Source organism: Sprattus sprattus (genome assembly GCF_963457725.1).
Source record: "Sprattus sprattus genome assembly, chromosome: 15".
Lineage (NCBI taxonomy): Eukaryota > Metazoa > Chordata > Actinopteri > Clupeiformes > Clupeidae > Sprattus > Sprattus sprattus.
In genome coordinates this window covers 20,508,274-20,528,435 of record NC_137913.1, presented here as the reverse complement: position 1 = coordinate 20,528,435, position 20,162 = coordinate 20,508,274, and the positions used below count along the sequence as shown (strand labels likewise).

At 43.1% G+C, this 20,162-nt stretch overlaps 1 protein-coding gene across 1 annotated transcript in view; it reads left to right on the top strand.

Moving 5' to 3' along the window:
* Positions 1-20,162, top strand: part of camsap1b (calmodulin regulated spectrin-associated protein 1b) — a 30,512-nt gene that overhangs the window by 6,462 nt on the left and 3,888 nt on the right. Inside the window, exons 3-14 of the mRNA XM_080852413.1 lie at positions 2,479-2,741; positions 7,311-7,472; positions 10,174-10,254; positions 12,223-12,364; positions 13,776-13,915; positions 14,021-14,117; positions 14,423-14,591; positions 15,716-15,807; positions 16,092-16,164; positions 16,492-18,763; positions 19,298-19,434; positions 19,823-20,055. Coding sequence (XP_080708539.1) covers positions 2,479-2,741; positions 7,311-7,472; positions 10,174-10,254; positions 12,223-12,364; positions 13,776-13,915; positions 14,021-14,117; positions 14,423-14,591; positions 15,716-15,807; positions 16,092-16,164; positions 16,492-18,763; positions 19,298-19,434; positions 19,823-20,055 — 3,861 coding nt within the window. The remainder of the gene's footprint in view (positions 1-2,478; positions 2,742-7,310; positions 7,473-10,173; positions 10,255-12,222; positions 12,365-13,775; positions 13,916-14,020; positions 14,118-14,422; positions 14,592-15,715; positions 15,808-16,091; positions 16,165-16,491; positions 18,764-19,297; positions 19,435-19,822; positions 20,056-20,162) is intronic.

Below are 20,162 nucleotides of genomic sequence, written 5' to 3'. Positions count from 1 at the left end.
CTATTTTTGTTTGGTTTGACTATGGATATATGGCCAGGATCTGTCCCTCAACAGACCACACACAAGAACACAGTTATTGCCTTCAGTTATTGCCTAATATCCACTGAAATCCCAAGCCTCTTTCAGTTTTGCTGTTTTAGCAGCTATGTCTCCTCATCTCAGGCTCCGGCTGGCCATGGAGACCCTTGTTTTGTTTCCTGGCTTCCCCCCCTTGTGAGACACACAGCTCAGTCTGTCATCACTGGCTGCAATAACCTGTCATGTGTGAGACCAGTGACCTAATTTTAATCCACCAGTTGTGTGTCTAATGAATATTTGATTGGAAATGCTCATGTCATGGCTGTGCACTGTATATAGGCAGTGCATGACAGAGACATGTAGTTGGGCTACTTACAGTTGCAGTATAATCTTGTTTTAATAGTTAGAATGAAGGCACTGTTTGGTGAAGTGAGTGTCGCCATTTTCACACAGTCTACACTCAAGAAAGCCAATATTTAGTAGTAGGAACAACAACATAATGGCTTGTGACATTCTGTGAATGATTCAAAAGTTATCCAAATAATAAACTTGATTGTGGTTTACATCTCCAAAATCAGACGATAAAGTAGGCCCTTGGATTTCCAAGATGTTCCATGTGAAAGCCGTGCTTTCAGGCAGACAGTAATCGGCCATTGTGGAGGACAAATTATCCAGGGCTCTCTGCATTTCTCAAGAGTTGCCCTGCTTCTCTTGACCTCTGTCCGTCCTGTTGTCTGTACCTATTGTATGTGACAGGCCAATTTGCCCTTAATAAAGGCTTTTTAACGGATTATGACCCGCATTATGGCTGCAAAAGACAGTATAGTAAATAAAGCCTCAGGGTATGCAAACCTTTCAGAACAAACATGCACATTTCCATTTACTAAGAATCTGCATCTTGTGTGCAATCTACAATTTATTGCACAATTTGAGCATGGTGTTCAGTGAGGATTTTGAACATATTCATGGATTCAAGGATGAGGTTTTTACTGTGAATGACAGTCATTTTGGCCTAATTTAAGAAGTTAGCCACCCAGGACCAAGTCTAAATCAGACGTTATTGGCACAACCCTGTATCATCTCTAGGGTATTCTTATTTGCACTAATCATGGTTCAAAGAATCAATTTCTTTAAGAATCATAAATGAGCTTCTGCCAAGCCTACAGTGGGACGTCCGGTAAACTCAATTATCGTTGATTATCTGCTGAAGGACTGCCAGCTATTCCTCTATATTTGCTTCTTTTGAGTGGTGCATGAATATCAAATCAGGTCCTATTGTTTTCTATTGAAAGAAGAACTAAGAACTTCTGTTGTTAATGAATACCAGTTTTAAATCGCACTCTATTACATTGCTCTATTCTACATTCAACATATTTATTCATTCTGCGTCATTTGTGACATAAGTTAGTGTAGCAGTGTAGCATAAGTTAGTGACCATATGAATCCATAAATCATTTCGCCTTTGTGAAGCTGCACATTGTCTCATTTATTTGAATATCCAGCCCATGTAGGAAGCAGGTGTCTGGGCATGTTGCGTTTCACTAGTACAGACAACAACGCCTTGACTTTTAGCTTTTTCCATCACTCAGCTGAATGACACCCCTTGGAAAGATTGCTGCAGTTTATCCTGGGTGAGACACGTGTGTGTGTGTGTGTGTGTGTGTGTGTGTGTGTGTGTGTGTGTGTGTGTGTGTGTGTGTTTGTTTGAGAGTGAGTGTGTCTACTAGCCCATCCCTTTGTGGAACCACGCCCAGTCAACCCTATCACACACACCCGGGAGTGAAAGGGACTCCAACCTCATCCAAGATGGGTCTTTGCACCTCACCACACCAGTGCATCCTCTCCCTTCAGCCTCATGAGCTACCCTACAACACACGATTGAGATTTTCAGGGCTTTGACACGTTGTTTGTCTCCAGCACAGTTTAAGCTGATTTGTTAGAGCTGGCAGGTCATGCCCCCTGACTCACTGTGGAGTGCAGCTTTGGAAGGTGCGATTAACAGCTAGGAGCTCTGGGCTATGGATGCAAATATCTGTCTGGATAATGCTCTCGTAATGTCTGTGAATATATTTTAGCATTTCAACAGGTTTTTTTGTTCATTTTGTGACAGAGAGGGTGTGATTCTGCTGCTCAGTCTTGAATGTCATGTGTGTAGATTAGGGCTGGATGCTAAAGTGAAAGATTATGCATGGAAATGCAGGAATGTGAAATGATGTCAGGGTGAAAAAATAGAAATAGATGACCGATGACTTTACGTCCTGTGAAATTGGCTGTGATTTCTCATTCCATAGTTTCTTCAGGTGTGAGCTTCCTTTTTTAAAGCCATGTAATGCATACTAGGTTTTTTTCTATTGTGGTTGTACTGTGAAACAGTATAATTTGAAGCAATACACTTTGTTTACCATTCTTGGATGTTAAACCCCCCTTTCTCTCTCTCGCTCTCTCTCTCTCTTTCTCCAGACAATATCCCAGAGGACTTGCGGGACCCCTTCTACACAGACCAGTATGACCAGGAGCACATCAAGCCACCTGTGATTCGGCTGCTGCTCTCCTGCGAGCTCTACTGCCGGGTCTGCTGCCTCATCCTCAAGGGAGACCAGGTGGCCTCGCTGCAGTCGCACCTGTCAGTCATCCAGGCGCTGTCTCGCAAGGGCATCTACGTGATGGAGAGCGACGACACGCCGGTCACCGAGTCGGACCTCAGCGGCATGCCCATCAAAATGGTGAGCTTCAGGACAAACCACTTGGCACCATGATGCTGTAACGCTCGATTTAAACCGTCTAGGACACACCACGTAAAAGTCTGCATTCCTGTTGTGCAGAAGTGCAAAGTGGTGTAAATAAACTGGAGAGAGTCTACTTATTGAACCAGTTGGACCACATTACCAAAGATAAATATCACAATAAAATGTCACATTTGAAGCAAGAGTAACAAACAGAAACCGTAGTTATGCTGTTTTGTATGCTGGATTGCCTTTTTAAATCCCCAGGAGCATAAGATAAAGTGGATTTAGGTGTCATCTTGTCTACTCACATTAATGTTTTTAAAACGCCATTTAAAGCTGCAGTTTGTATTTTTTTTAAATTGTGTCTCAAGTTTGCTGCAAAACAACTGTCTGGCTTCTGTAAGCCAGCCTTGTTGAAAAATCTAGACAGTGTTACAATATATTTTGCAAGCATTATCCTAAACACTCAAAAGCTCACATGAGTTGAATTCCAGATTCTATGATGCCAGCCAATGAGAATGGAAGTTATTGGTTGGATGGAAGAGGAAGGGAGGGATTGGGGAGGAATTTTCACGTTTCTGGCCACCCGGAGCTGGACAAAGGGTCTTGTATATTCCAGCTTTTGCCGTTAATGGACCAGATATTTCTCTATGAAACCTTGTAAAATTAATGCACAAAGGCAAAATGTAAGCTTTAATTGTGTCAACATATTCATTACAGAAGTAGATATGGGAGCTTTTTTATTTTATTTGGTCTATATCAACTCTAATGTGAGATATATATATATAATATTAAGTAATGTGTAATGGAAGTCAAGTGAAGAGTGGCGGCACATGGCAGCCTTGGTCTCTGAGATTCAGATATTAAAATGAAAGGTAGTTTCCACAGGAAGGTCCCTATGAAGGTGGTTATTGCCAGCATGTGATTCGGATATAATTACATTAATGTGATGACTTCTTTTTCTAATTGATTTATGGTGCTTAGCCCTGAAAATCTTATCATGTTGGCATTTCAAATCTCTGGGGTGGACCTATAAATATTTATAATTTCCAAATCGTCAGCCATCTGGGAGTCCAGATGGATGTCCGGGGCCAAGAATGGTGGGTTGGGACAAAGTGGGATGGGTGCCCCCACTGTTATCCGATGCACCCTTTGCCTCTGATGTCGGCTCTAGTTCTTTGATGTCGAATTGGTATGTCTCTGGCTTAAAGCTTGCATTGAACACTGTCTGTGCACACATTATGTGTGAGGGGGAAAAGGGCAAAACATTTTTTTGAACAGGCACCAGGAATGTTCTGGAAGTACTGGGCAGTGTAACAGGTTTGAACTGAGTGTAACTGCCAGCTTCCGTGTAATGTAACCTTTTGAGATGCAAAGTGCATGAACTGAGGATGAGGCTGTTTTATTTTTTTTGATGAAGATAATATCTACGGTAACGGCACGATTTCCCTGTTAAGACTACAGTATGTTGTTATGCTGTATTTTATGATAGACTTGCATGGTTAGTATAGATTAGTCTGAAAATGAATTGCCAGACACATTCAAAACAAATGTTCAGGTAAACGTATTTTCATAAGGAATTTGAATCACTATTTACAAGATGACTAACTGTAGATATGGTTCGGTAAAGATCAGCATGGATTGAAAGTTCTGACCTACTTGGTAATGACACAGTATTCACTCACTGTCCTATTTCAGGACATGGCCATCGATCAGTTATTGGATGGCTGCATGGACAGCCCAGTTGCCCCTCTGATGATGTGTCATGGTTTCACCCCGGCTTTTAGCTCTTCAGCTATGTGATGTCCAAAGGCTGTCTTAATCATTGCCATTACCTGTTCAAGCTGCAGCCCCAGCATTTGATACTAAAATGTGCTGTTGAAGCAGATACCAGTCACAAACCCCTCCGTTCTTTAAAAAAAAATGCCCTTAATATTGTACAGTCCACTAATGTAAGCCATGAGGTATTCGACCGTAGTAAATTTGAGGAATAGACTTATGACATTACAGACATCCTAGTATTCTATGCAAACACGGCATAGACTTGTGAATGAAATAAGGTCACGGGAACTGCCAAGATACTACTTGCTACTTGTTTGATGGAGGGAAAGGAGGGTGTGCCTGTCTGGTTGTGCCACTTGCGCTTGAGGGCATGAAAGAGATGTAATGGATGACGTAGGGCTGAACAGGGGATTCTGTGTCTTTTTGATGTTACTTTTTCAGGGAGCTAAGAGAGAAATGCAAAAGCAAGAAATTAGTCCTGTCTATCTAAATTTTGGGAGTCATGAAGAAATAGTTTGCCTGTTGCTATAAATTGTAATTTTGTTTTTAAAATAGGTTCCCTTTCTAGTGAAAAAAATCTGTATACAGGGTGTTGGTAAGATCTTGTACATTTGTATACTTTTAGAACCCATGTGACACGAGATCAGATGACAGACTGTATGTTCTGGGAATGATGCCATGACAGAATTAGGCCTCAAAGAGTTTCCGAGGTGCTCAGAACTTGAATGAACTGGTTTGAGTTAGGGCTTAGCCTGTGTGAATTCAACAATCAATGCTCCCAAGTTCAGTATTGACACAGGTGGGACATTTTGTGTTCATAGAGTTCTAGAAAGCACTAACAGCAAGCGACGACAGGCCCTCATTTGAAAGGGCATCGAACTGTGTCTTACACTTGTCATGTAGGCAAATGGCACAACTTCAAAGGGAGCAGTTGATTTGTTATTTGCTCACATGCCATCATGGGATGCTAGAGTAGATGGAAGCCTTTTCGGGACAGGTGAAATGGCATATTCATTTGTGGGTGTGCCATTGAATCCATTGATATCCAGAGCAAAGTGAATAATCTCAAATGGTGGATAAACCAAGCAAAGATGATATTAGGAAACTTTGGAATCTATCAGATGTGTTGTTTTGGCATCTACCTTGATTTAATTCCCTTTTAGCGCTTCCATGTTTAACACAAACCAGGTGACCAACAAGCCATAGGACAGAGAGTGGAGGTGTGTGACGTTGAAAAGTGAATGACAAGGAAGGACCTTGTCATAAATGTATGGTCTGCCTCGGGTCATCTCTAATAATCCGGTTTCATTCTACATTTGTAGTAGTTTTATGCAGAACATAGAGAGTAATAAGATAGATTTGCAATGACATGATGTACATGAAAAGTAGACTAAGCATCTGATGAGGCTTCTCATGGTTCTTATACATCATGGAGACATTGAAAAATGATTACTACCATAGGCTGCCTAGTTGTATTTTACACAAAAATAGCTTTATGTGACTACTAATTCAAGCAACGTTACTTAACTCTCGGACATACCCGCTGTGAAATGTCAACTTGTAGTTAGTTGCTGTAGCCTGTGTCCACAACAAAACATAATTAATGAACAGTAAAAACAAATCAAGAGTTTAATTTAATTATTGTATAGAATATTGTAGACAGTTTTATAGAAAATTACACGCCGTCACTTTAGGCCTATATTATTTGCCTCTATACTGAGGAACGTTAGGCTATTTTAAATGGAGGAATGGCACATTGAACAGTGGTTTAAACTGAGTTCTATGCTGTTAAAATAGTGCTGTCAAAATTGACACGTTAATTTTTGTTATACACTTTAAATATTTAACGCTTTAAAAAAATGTATGCAATTAACACAGCTGCCCGGGTTTTGTTATTATTTCTGTTTGTGCATATATAGTAGTTAAAATACCTGTGGGCATTTAACGTCCTCCTGACACCTGAGCTTAGTTGAATTCAACAAGCTAGCAAGGTTATTGAGCACTTGAAATGATTGGTGATAAATTAGTTAAATGATTGGTGAAATGTCACAGTTTTGTTTTGATCAGACACACCCAAATGAGGCTTCAGTCCGTCCTCAAAGGAGCTTAGGTTTGTGCGCATGTAATGAAATTACCAAATTAATGTGTGCTAGTAATCAAAAAAGCTTTACGCAATGCCCTTCTGTGTTGCACGTAAAAACCCACAGTGCTCATTTATTAAATAAGGGCCCAATGATCAGTCACAGTGACAACATTTACATCTTTTTTTACTCTGACCAGCTAAATTGGCACTACAAGCGGCAGTGCTCAAGTTACACGAAACGTCGTAGTAGCAATGCTAGCAAACATGGAAGAATTGAAGCTGGAGCAAGAGGGATGTGTAAAATGATTCATCAAGGGCAAAGAGATTGTTGCCTTACTGCCAACTGAGTTTGTGAAAAGCCTGATGTATCAGCTTGCACTGCTGATAGTGTAGTAGGAAGTAGTGCAATCCCAATGCAGATTGGTTATAGGCTGGTCCAGTGGCTTCGAAATAAACCCAAAGTCTACACCCTTTTAACAAACAATCCCCAATTAAGCAAGGTCAAGCCCTATACATAAAGGGACATCTCAATAGTCCATACAGGGTTGCATTGCACTTAACTTTTCTCCCTGACTTGGGTTTGAGCCCTTAAGCAGACTGATAACTCTAGGTTTACTAGTCAGAAGTATTTGTATTGAAATCTATGCAGTAGATAAATATGTGACTGATTACACATGTTTGTTTTTTCTACTCCCTTCTAGAGTGCTCACATACCGATGATCGATGCCCTCATGATGGCCTACACTGTGGAGATGATCAGCATTGAGCGGGTGGTGGCCTGTGTGAAGCGCTTCTCCACCTTCAGTGCCTCCAAGGAGCTGCCGTTTGACATTGAGGATGCCATGGTCTTCTGGATCAACAAGGTAAGCAAGGGGACCGTAGACTCTTGCTGATGGCCACCGTTAGCTTTGTTTAGGATTTGACTTGTAGTTCATAGGGACATTTTGACACTTTTGCACTTTACTGTAAAAACACATCTTGGCTTTGAGTTAAATGTCAGTGCACCTTAGACTTTCTAGCTGCTCTGTCCATACCTTTGATCACTGTGTAGCGACGGAAGAGGAGTCACGGTCACGCTAGTTGTACAGGTGACCGCTCTCTCCCTTCGCAACACACTGTAACAAAGAATTTTAAAGGGCTAAACACCCACCGGTTTTAAAACAAGGCTTTCATAGATTTTCTTAACCTGCTTTGCAACAAGCTAGTAGAGCATAGATGGGACTTAAAACCCATTCTCCAGTATTGAGCCACATGTTGCATAATACTGTTCACCAAGACCAATCCTATTAGCCCTCTACTTAATACAAGTGTTTTTACATCAAGGTCAAGCTTAAGATCAGAAGCCAAGTTAGGATATCAGACTGCGTACAAGGGAAAATGTTTTTGCAATCTTTTGTTGAAGTAGGGCTATGTAAAGGATTGATGTTAAATTGAAAAGAAGATATGTACACAACCTATTCAGCCTATAAACACAATTACAAGAATAAGAACAAGCACCAAAGGAGAGAAAATGGCATTATATCCTAGGGCTGGGCAATAATCACATTTTATTTTCACTAATGATTTTAGCTTCCAACAATTATGAGACTAGATAATCGAGATAAAACTGTTAATGTGCCTCATTCTGTTTTGCAATGATGCTCTCGTCTTGTCTTATAGTATAAACCCAGCGCACTCATTTCCTTTGCAGCAGTGCACTTTTGCTCCTCCCTAAAAGCTCAAACTCCCTCTCAGCCAGTCTGTGGCATGCTTAGCTCATCTCAAGCCAAGAGGACAAAAAGAGAGCCTTTTGTCAAAAAGATAGGGAAAACCAATTAAAGGGGAAACCAAGAATTGAGAATATGAATAGAAAAATAGTCCCAATGCTGACATTTCACACAGTTTATTATTCATGACTAAACTGTTACCTTCTTAGCAAGCTTAATATATAGTCTAATGCTACAGGCCTAATATATGGGGCATATTACTAACATGAGCCAGAAATTAAGACAGTGAGCACTGTATAAGATCAGTGGTAGTGGGAATTGTTAAACATGGAAAAATGAATATTGAGTCTAAACAGTTCTCATGTACGTCTCAATGTCCAAATCTGAGGAAACGCAATGCTTGCCCAGGGGGAATAGTTATACCATCTTAGCCTCATCCACTACACCCCTGTTCAAGACACGGTTAACCTTTTCCCAGTTATTGTAGCATACTGAAATAAACACTCAAGCAACTCAGTTTTGGCATCAACTCAAACAATGAACTTTCCAGTGTCACGTCACATCCCTACATCCCTATCTTTTCAACTGAATACATCCTTGCATAGTACTTAAAACATACAAATTTACTAAAGATGATCTAAAAATACAGCTTGTCTGACTTTACATTTATAGTAAATATACTAATAGATAAAGTAAAGAACACAAAATAAAGGTTATATTATAATAATAATAAGCTGAATATGCGTCTTTATTATTAATAATAATAATAATAATAATAATAATTCTATTAAATAAATGCTCTGAGGGTCTAGCATTATGGGACCATGTCTGCACACACAAAAAAAAAAAAAAAAAACTCAAACACTGAATGAGTTATCATGTGAAATGAAATCTTAATACTGATCAAAATAAGGAAGACACTGCACTGAACTGAGTTTTCACCATTCCAGACATTATTTCTTAAAATTTTTAAGATGGTACAGGAAAACTTCCATTCATTTCCATTCCATTCTTCCAGTCATTTGTGCTGAAAAACCTTCAACATATTGACGACTACCACCCATTGCTCTTCTGTTGGAACCCCCCCCCCCCCCCCCCCACACACACACACACACACATACACACACACACACGCACACGCACACACGCACACACGTAGGGGGGGAAATAAACAGCACAACAACATGGAAATGTATGGAGACAGCTGGATTACCAGGTTGGGTTGCAGAGACTGTCTGGTTTAAAATTAGTCTGCCCTGATCTAGCCTGGGTATAATTAGCTTATCTTTGAAATCAGGATGGCATGCAGGAGATGCCTGGTGTTGAATGGCCTGTTGCATTAACACACTCCGTGTACAGTACAGTTGATGACTTGAAAGTGAGGCCCTGATCACTTCACAGACTCTTAAGTTTTGATGGTGGGAATTTCAATTTGGCTGACTGCATCAATGCTAGAAAACAGACTGTTGGTCAGACTGCGTCAAAGTTGCCCAGTTGGGTTTAAAGTGGTCACAGTGCAGGACTTGGCTTCCCTGCATTATGACATTTGTGACAGAATGTAATTTTTTTTCACTTATTATTAAAGCTGTATCAGTTATAGGCTACTGATTGTCACCCCCTGGATTTAATGTGAACATTGTGTTTTGTTGGTGAAGGGAAGTACTTTAAGGGGGAAACTAAGCGTAGTGGATTCTGTAGGTTAGTCCCTGGATAATTCATGTGGGATGTGTGTGGTTTTATTTTTTCCCTGGCATGGAACCTTGTTTTTAGTGAAGTAAAATTGAATTGACTGTGAAATGGGATGTTTTGACTGAGTAAGAGATGTTTGACTATAGTTAGAGTTCTGTTTTGGTTACAGGTCAACATGAAAATGAGGGAGATCTCTGAGAAGGAAGTCAAAGTAAAACAGCATCTTCTGGAGTCACCCAGTCACCAAAAGGTAACACAAAAGCTGTCTCATACAACTGCTGCAGTAGTACTGTTTTGTCTTACTGACTATTTCACAGACCTTGGGGGCTGAACACTGTTGTTTCACTCTTATAAAAACAAATAACAAACCCCCCTTCCACGTTGCTCAGCTGAATATCCCTAGCAAATATACTAATATTTGACAACTCTTTCCTCTGCCGCTGTTTGTAGGCATATTTTGCATCTAACCGAATGAAGCCACTCTCAAATCTGCTCTTTTATCTCTGAACGCAAATCAGCCCTGCCTGTTCAATTCTCTCTGACACTATCTGCTCCTCTTCATGTCTCTTCCCTTCCCTTCCAATACCTCCCTCTTCCTTGCTACTTGGATAGTCTCCCTCAAAATGGTATTGGAAACTAGTACCTGTAAGTTGGCTGCTAGTTCCTCCTCTCCACCTCCGCACGTAGTGATGTATTTGTCCATATTTGTACACCCACCACCACAAGCACATTTTTGGCTGGCAGCGCTTTGGATCCCTTATTTTGAGAGTTGTGGGGTGGGGCCTCTCTCTGTATTTGTGTCCACAATGGTGTGGCAACATTTGTTTTATTTATTTATTTATTTTTGGTTCCTTTTCTTCGTTCTCAGTGTTTTGTTTTCTTTCCCCCCCACGTGTCTGTCATGACTGTCTGTCATTCAGCCTGATTTCATGCTTGCTCTGGCCCACTGCATGTTGGAGCCTGTGGAACTGTCACGCGTGGTACAGTACATCAGTCTTCATTACCATTACGTCATTTGTAGGCCTGTGTAGTTCAGGCTTGTTGTAGCCATCTGTCGGTGTATGTTAGCTGTGATTTTAGACAGATTCTGTCAGTTAATGTGTGGCCATCCATTTGGTGTTTAAGCTGAAAGGTCATCTGCCTCTGGTTCTCTGGTCTTAAAGGGACAGATAATAGATAGCTGTGTGTGTCTACCTGAGCTGTGATATCTGGTCATTTGGCTCTTAGGGTCTTTGATTGTGACACAGAAGTGCATGTGAAAATAGTAGTTTTTTTTCCCTCCTCACTGAACATATCCATTACACACCCTCATTCAGTATTGTTGACTCGGTTCAAATCACTCACGTTTTATTTATTTATTTATTTTTCATATTTTTTTTATTCAAAGCATTTCTGAAAATACACTGGTGAAGTACCCACTTGTCACGACTAGCCCTCACATTTGTGTCTAATATGAGCTATAACTTGTTTTGTTGTTCACTTGAACTTATTTTTTCATGTTTTTTTTTTCTCTCTGTGCTTTCTTGCTGAAATCCTTATTTTTACAGTCTGACAGTAAGATTATTCAAGTAAAGAACTGGGCTGCCAGATTAAACATCTTATGTTTTAGTTGACAGTCAAAAAGGCATTTTTTAATTAAAAAGAATGATATCGCTTTATACCTAACAACTGGTGGCCTACGTGATGAACAATTCATTGTAATTTAAAGTTCAGACTGTAAAAATGTGTTATGTATAGGTTTATTGCTTTAGTAAGTCAGCACACTTTTTTGAAATGTTTAAGAGCACATGTTACTTTTCTGTTTTGCTACACTGGCTATGACATAGGGTGTCTGTTTGGTTAGATGTTTCAGATAAGAGTTAGAATAAAATTGAAAAAAAGCTTTTCCAAATTACTACTAGACACCTACTGTGCCTCAGTATCGTTTCTCCTTTCACGTTGGGCAAACATAGATAAGAAAAAAAGAGTGAATAGTCTCTAGTCGTGTCAGTTCATTACCAGTCACTTCTGTGCACTTTTCTTTTTTTTTAACATCAATCCATAACGGGCAAGCCCTGTCATAGCTGCAAAGAAACCAAATGTGCTGTGTACCACGATCCCATCCAGTTGCCCTTTCATCTTAATCGGACACCCCCCTGTGTCAGATGAGATGGCAGTGGCTAAACGCTGTGTGCTCTGGCCTCAGTGAAAGTGTGTCCTTCCGTCCGTTCTGGTTTAGGTGCGGTATCGACGGGACCACGCCTCAGGCCGACAGATGCCCTACTTTCCCCTGGTGGAGGACCTGATGAGAGATGTGTGCGATGGAGCAGCGTTGCTGACCGTGGTCCATTATTACTGCCCCAATGTGATGAAGCTAGACGGTACATAAACACAGTTCTTTTGGGGTTTTATTTCTCATCAGAACAGGCAGTGTTGTCCATTGCACTGGGTGCTGAATCATTTTCCCTTTGACTGCACTAGGAGTGGCAGTTCCATTGTATGGCTTCTGCAGATTTGCATCATGGCCAGTGATAGTCTAAATCTGATTAGATGGTAACTGCCGAATCATGTCTCTGCCTGGCAGACAGTCAGAGCAAACAGCCAAAGCAAAAGCGGCTCTGAGATCTGAATGCAGGTTTGTTGTAGGGGTCAATGGGGCAGATACGATAATGAGTGTCTATGACAAAAGAGAATGAGGGCAGATGTTTTAATGTTTTTTATGCGTAATGCTTTTTTTTTACCGTTGTTAAAAAAAAATATGCTCCGACAACATGAATTCTTTGAATGCACTGCACTTGATCTCTTCTTTGAATCAATCTTAAGTTGGTTTCAGAAACAGGCAGGAAGATAGGACATTTTTTTCAGGTGTTTGCATTGGCAAGCTGCATTTACAATCATAAGCTTAAAATTCTAACTAAAATATAGGCTACAAAACTGACAACTTATTACCTATTATCTGTGAGGGTCACCTTTCAGCTGCAAAAAAGACGAAATCAAAGAAGCAAACGGGTAGTTTCATTTTTTTGACACAATGCAACCACAAGCGGACTGAAGTTGAATTTCATGAATGAAAACAGAAGAGCTGTAGGGAGGATTTATTTGACTGTTTGAAAGAATAGATATACATTAGTCTACTATTGCAACTACATTAAATACATGAGCCTAGGCTGTTGCAACTTGTAGTGTATGTTCACCTATCAGTCCTTGTTTGTTTTACATCCCAAGCTTGTTTTTTTAAGCTTAGGTGTAGACTCAGAAAGATCCAATTATTTTTTCAAGGCTTTCTAGGTCCGACGACGATTGTCTAGGCAAATGAGGACATTTTGTGGAAAGAATCAGGAAAAATTGCTATTGATTTGGCTCACAAAGGAGGTGTGTCGGGGTGGTACACGCAATTGACATGAAAATAAACAGATGAAGAAAATATCTGCCCCGATTATCTAACAAGGATTACCAATTTGAGGAATTCTTTATCCTATTCCTTCGTGGGGCAAGAGGTGTTTTAAAATGAAGTAATCAGCTAATGTATTTATAGGAATAATATCATTGTAGTGTGGTCTCTGGGACACTGAAAGTTTTGGTCTCTAGATCAATAGTACTATGGCTGTTTATTACTCAGCATACACACAGATTTCATGGTGACATGCATTGCTTTCACCTCCTCTGTTATGAGCTTCTTTTACTGTCAGTGTATCAGTGTATGGATGGGTTTGAACTGAACTGAAAGAGTTATGCGGCTGACTCAATGTTCTTTCTTGTTTTGATCCGTCTCTCTCCTCTTTCTTTACCCAGATATCTGCTTAAAGGAAGTGACCTCGATAGCTGACAGTCTGTATAATATCCAGCTCCTGAGGGAGTTTGCCAATGAGTACCTTAACAAAGGCTTTTATCTGACACTAGAGGACATGCTCTATGCACCACTTGTGCTCAAAGTAAGTTTATCATCCTTTTCTGCCCTCTGACCCTGCTCTCTCTTGTAGACACCTCTTGACGGTCTTTGATACAGCAATACTAAAGCTTCTTCATTAATTTCCCAGCATAATGTCATGGTCTTCATCGCCGAACTCTTCTGGTGGTTTGAGATTGTCAAACCAGAATTTGTTCAGCCAAGGGACGTCCAAGAATCCAAAGATGGTGAGGGAGTGCAATGTTTTGTCATATTCATATCATATCATATCCTGATATCTAGAGTTGCTCTGTGGGGCCATTCATGCTTTTTGGTAATATTGACAAATAGGTTTTGCTTTGCTCAAACATTCCTGCAAAGTAGGCCTATCCTTGTTTTTTTTGTGTCTGGCACATAGAGGGTGTCATATAACATAGCTATACAAATGAACACATTATAAAACCTGATTGTGGCTAAATTTAGGACGTTTATCAGTTTATTTGATCAATGTGTGCTTTTAACCTCAATCGTTGTCTGGTCTGTCACAACACAGCCCGAGCATTGTCTCAGCCTAAGAGTCAACGCCCCTCTGTCCCCATATCCAACGCCACCAAGCGCAGCTTCCTGGTCACACCTGGCGTGGCTGACCCAGCGCTTCCTGTCCAGAACAGCGCAGACCCGTGTAACAGGTACCTCCTGCACCCTGAAGAGTCTAACTCTCCGTAAGTCCTCTGTGCTGTTCTGTTTGTGTGCCCCCCACCCCCCTCAATTCTCCTTGAGGTATGAGTTGTGGTGGATTTATTTTGGTAGAGGTTCTGAGTGTTTACTGGATTGTGCAAAATACTGATTGATTAAAATGATTGACGACCTCTGGTGTTTTAACTTTAGACCTGTTCAAATCTGTTCAAATGTCACTGACGGGGTTAACATAGATTTATTCTCTAAAAGTAGAGCAGCATTTTCTGAACTGCTCAAGCAGGCCCTCTAGTGGTGTAGTCAGTCTCTTTTTTTTAAATTTTTTTCTATATTTATTTCCCCCCAAAACAAACTATGAAACGATAAAGAGACAGAGAAACATCTCTTCAGTTCTTACGATAAAACCCAAATTAGTTTTTAGTATTGTGTTGATGAATTGAAATGTTCTCAGAAGCAAATCTATAAGTGGTTGTGTGGAGAGACAATTTAAGGGAACGGCAAATCACTGATGGGAAAATGAATGGGGAATCGGGTGGGGGTTGGGGGGTGCATCCATAACAGTAAACATGGTGGATTTGTAGCTGGAAGTCCTGCCCTTGTATTCACATTCTTGGAAATGGCATAACTGAAGCGGATTCAAGTGATGTACTTTGAAGACTGTCTGACCATCCTATATGGAGTTCAGTGGGATTTCACCCCATTCAGTGAGATAGGAGCCTGATCTTCTTTACCCCGAAATAGCTGCACAGAGATGTTGCCAAGATGGCAGCCGAGTGGCGATACTTGCCTATAAGGACTTTGTCGTGTGTGGCCTAAATAAGCCACTCTGATTGAACAGGGTTGGCGGCATTACAGAACACACACTCCCCTGAGGTTTTTCAGTGAGCCTCATTATTTAAGTGGTCAGAAGTTCCGTGTCAAAAGATTGGGCCCCCAGGATCAGTCAAAAATGGGAAAGACTGATGTGTGCTGGCAGGTTAGATTTGTTTTTCAAATCTGTGACTCATATTTGCTTAATTAGCAGGTCTTGCACATTTTAACTTTATAAGGGTCCTTTCCAATGAATATTCCAAATCTTGAATCTTGAACCTTTTCTTAGCTCTTGGGAACTGTCTGTTCATGTTTCTGATGGTTGTTTATTGTGTTGCAGTGTTAAAGGTAGTCCCAGCTTCAGTCTCCCACACCCTCTCCTACCCTTGAGACAGAGGCAGCAGAAGCCCCAGCAAGGTGAAGACATGCTGGGTAAGACTGTCTCTAATCCTAGCTGTGATACACCCCCACAATCACCCTCCATCAGATACCTCTAAAATCTTTAAGAATTAGTACCGGCTTTGATTAACCTGCTGCAATTTGTGATTTGAAATGCATGTATACAAAAACTGCAACTCTGTAGACAGACTTTTCCTCTGTGGCACCGCTTACTGTGAGATTGCCCAGCCAAGATGATTTTCCTCTGGAAATGGGGTCTGAAGAGGTGCCCTGAAGTGTCTGTGTTTTCAGTGTCTGTGTTCTTTCCCCCCCCTCAGGCAGTCGAATTCGCTCCAACTCCTTCACACAAGACAGCCAAAGAGGAGCCGGCTGGGCTGAGAAGAGACAGAGGTATACTGATTATTGCAACTGCTTATTCTCTAAAAAGGGAAATAACTAACCAAAACAATGCTTTGTTCGGTTTGTTTAACAATAAAAGTAAAAGGCAAGTTGGTCATCACACATTCAAGACATACTACTTTCCCTGCGCTTTAAAACTATGAAAATGAAATTAGTTTTGAATGTTCAAACTTAATTTTCTAGGGAGCCACATTGTGTACACAATTTACAATGACATTTTGGCCTGTTCAGGCAAATCAACTTTTGAGTAGGACAAAAGTATAGTAATATACATCTGGGCCTGCGAGACTAACCCTCTGATTAACTTCTCCACGGCAGACCACTCTCCCAGATGAACCGCTTCCTCCTCCACTCGGCCACCGACTGTGATGTGGACATGCACTCAGGCGACAGTGGCAGCCTCACCTGCTCCATCAGCGAGGACAGCCTGGCCCAGAGCATCACCCCAAAGCACCAGGGCATCCCCAGACGTGTCAACGGCCACGGGCTGCTGGGAAACGTCAACATGGTGGAGGAGGACGAACAGCGCCTGACTCTCATAACCAGTGACGACACAGTCTTGGCCAATGCCGGAGCGGAGAGCCAGAGAGGTGCCCCTGTGACGATAACCAATTCCTGGTTGAGAGAGGATGACCAGGCCTCAGATGGGGGTTTCTACATGGAACCCTTGATGCCTGCTGCCCTGAAACCGGCAAAGGAGAAGTCTGTTAATCTGAATAAAGAGGAGGAGTCAGGGGAGGTGCACAGAAGCTCCACCGCCCGTAGAGTAGTCGGGGGAGTAGCTGGGGGAGGAGTAGAGCAGTCCGCATCCTTCCCCAGACGGAGACCCACTCATAGCCTTAACCGGACCTTCACCCCCAACTCCAGTGCTGAGTTTGTTGCCCAAGCTGCAGAGACTAACGGCAGTCAGGCTGAGAGTCCACTGGTGGCCTCGAGCCAAGCCTTCAAGCCGATAGCTGCCAGCAGTGCGGATCTCTCCCCCACCGACCGCTCCCCGGGCTTCTTCCTGCACTCCTCGGTGCAAGATGACAAGCAGCCCGAGCAGGCTTGGGAGATGCAGTCAGACTCTGACACCATGGACTTAGCCGACATGCAGGACCTGGAGCTCAACAAGGACGATCTTTACCCGGACAAGCAGCACCTGGACTATGAGGATCAGGAGTCCGCCAAGCTGCGCGAGGACATGAGTGTGAAGGAGCACGAGGACAAGGACGGCGGCGGTGGCGGTCCGGACAGCCGTTGCTCCAGCCCCGGCCTCAGCAGTGTCCACTCGGCGGCCAGTAGCGTGGCCAGTGGCAGTGTGCGTATGACCAGCTTCGCCGAGCGGAAGCTGCACCATGCCCGCTTCGGGAGCAACCAGGATCTGCGCTCGGCTAGCAGCTCCCAGAGAACCACTCCGGACGGCTCGGAGAACAGCTACTCGCTTCCCGTCGTCACCTCCTGGAGAAGCAAGCGAGACCAGAGCCCTACGCCGCCGCAGGGCAAGGACTCCGCCAACGTGCTGGCCTCGGAGCTGGTGCAGCTGCGCATGCAGCTTGAGGAGAAGCGTCGCGCCATTGAGACGCAGAAGAGGAAGATGGAGGTGCTGTCGGCGCGCCAGCGGCTCAAGCTGGGCAAGGTGGCCTTCTTGCACATCGTGAGGAAGGGCAAGAGTGACACGCTTCCTCAGCCCATCAAGTCGGACCACTGGTTGAAGGACGGCAAAAGGCTCAACGGTGAGAGAGCAAGAGAGGCCGCGTCTAAAGACGATGCCTGTGTGGATGCGCTCCGAGCCGGGGCAAAGGAGGTGGCGAAGGTAGCGGAGGAGAAAGGGACTCTGGAGTGGGTGAGTAGCAGTAGCTCGCCCGTATCTCCTGTAATTGAATCAAAGGGCTTGGTGGTGGAAGAGGAGCTGGATCTGAACGAATGCAACCGCTCCATTGAGTTGCTGAACGACGCCATTGGCAGCATCCAGCAGCAGATGATGCAGCTGTCCGTGCAGCAGGAGCGACTGATGAAGCAGAACATCATGTCGCCGCAGCCCGGGGTGCCTGCGTCTCCACTGGCCGACCAGGAGGACTCGCCCGAGGAAAAATTCCCACAGGCAGTCCACTTTGAGACGCTACCTGCGACGAGCGGGACCGTGAGAAAGCCTCCAAAGCTGAGCTCCGCTCGAGGCAGCCGCTCTAAACCCTCAGAGCTCAAACTTGCCAAGGAGCAGGGCAGGCTGGGGATTAGGGGCACCACCCCTACCCAGAGAGGCACCAGCCCTGGGGGCAGGACCCCCAGAGCAGATCCTGAGGATTTCATGGCACAGGATGCCGGGAACCTGAGGAGCATCCCGCCCTTCCAGCTCCACGAAGAGGCCAACCTCCGGAAGGCTGCCTCAAAGGTCCCACTGGGCATGTCCTTCGACAAGGGCTTCCCTGGCGCTTTGACAGATTTGGACCACACTGCTGAAGACACGGACGGAAACGAGGAAATGACCTTCGAAGAAGACTCGAGACTCAGAGCCAACCTCATTGCGGTGGACCTGTCAGACTTGACCGGAGAGACGGAAGAAGGGAGCTCCATCTTACTCGATGGAGCTGGCATGGGCTTCTTTTTTACGGTTGGTGCTCCATTCTGTGGATTAAATTTGCTCTTACAAAATTGATGCTTTGATTCCGTTTTCAGGGGGCCACAGTGGTACAGGAGGTAGAGGAGGCGTTTAATAATTGGAATATTGCTGGTTCGATTCCCCACTCCTCCTTACCAAATGTGTAAGTGTCCTTGAGCAAGACACTGAACCCCTAATATACTATAACTGCTCCTGATGTAAATAAAAAATTCATTGTAAGTCGCTTTGGATAAAAGCGTCTGCTAAATTACTAAATGTAAATGTAATGTAAATGTTTGATCCGATTTTGTCTCAGTGCAATACACTGCCTTAATGTCACTGAATGAGCATAAAACATTGAACTTAATACAAACTATATTAGAGACTTTTGAATGAAACTCTCTCGGCTGTTTTGCCTTTGTTCAGTGCACTCTCTCGGCTGTTTTGCTTGCGCTTTGCTGGTTTATCCCCACTATTCTCATGTACATTTATAGAATGCATTTAATGGTTTTATACATGCTCTAAGCAGAATTGTTTCATTTTCAGGATGAACAAAAGGCTGAGGAAGAGCTGGCCAAGAAACGAGCTGCATTCCTCCTCAAGCAGCAGAAGAAGGCCGAGGAGACTCGACTACGCAAGCTGCAGCTGGAAGTCGACAGTGAGCAGAAGAGAGATGAGGCCAGGTACTGTACTGTAGAAATTCTGTTAAAAAAAAGGGGGTGCAAAGAAGGTATAGCCTTTCTGTATTTCTCATAAGAAAGGGTGTTTGTTGCTTATGTTGGGGGTTATCCATCGGGACGTCCAGTGGTAAATAGATTGATAGATGGATAGATGAATGGATACTTTATTAATCCCGAGGGAAATTTAGGTCATCGGTAGTAGCTTATACACTACAAACTCACAGACATACATACATAAATCACATACACATAGGGAGAACATGTTCAGAATGGATCCGACCCTATGGTACATTATGCATAGTTTGGGAAAGTGTCAAGGTCCACGAGGAAAGTGTTCTTGTGCTGCAAGTATGGATAGAATTGTCGGTCACGGATGTTGTGCACTTTGCAGGCGCAAAGCTGAGTCGGACCGCATCAGGAAGGAGGAGGAGAAGGCCCGACGGGAGCTCATCAAGCAGGAGTACCTGAGGAGGAAGCAGGAGGAGTTGCTTGAGGAGCAGGGACAGGGCCAGGCCCAGCCAAGGCCCAAGCCCAAGCCAAGGCCCAAATCCAAGAAGTATCGGCCCAAATCTGTATTCCATGACGAGTCTGTCAGTGATGGCTTCTCCAAGTGCTCCCCTGCCAGTAAGCACTCTTTCTCTCTGCACTCCTTCTGCCAGGGAAAACATGTCATTAGCGCACTGTTCACTAGCTCTCTGTGAAAGCCATGCTGCAAATGAAACGAAGGCCAG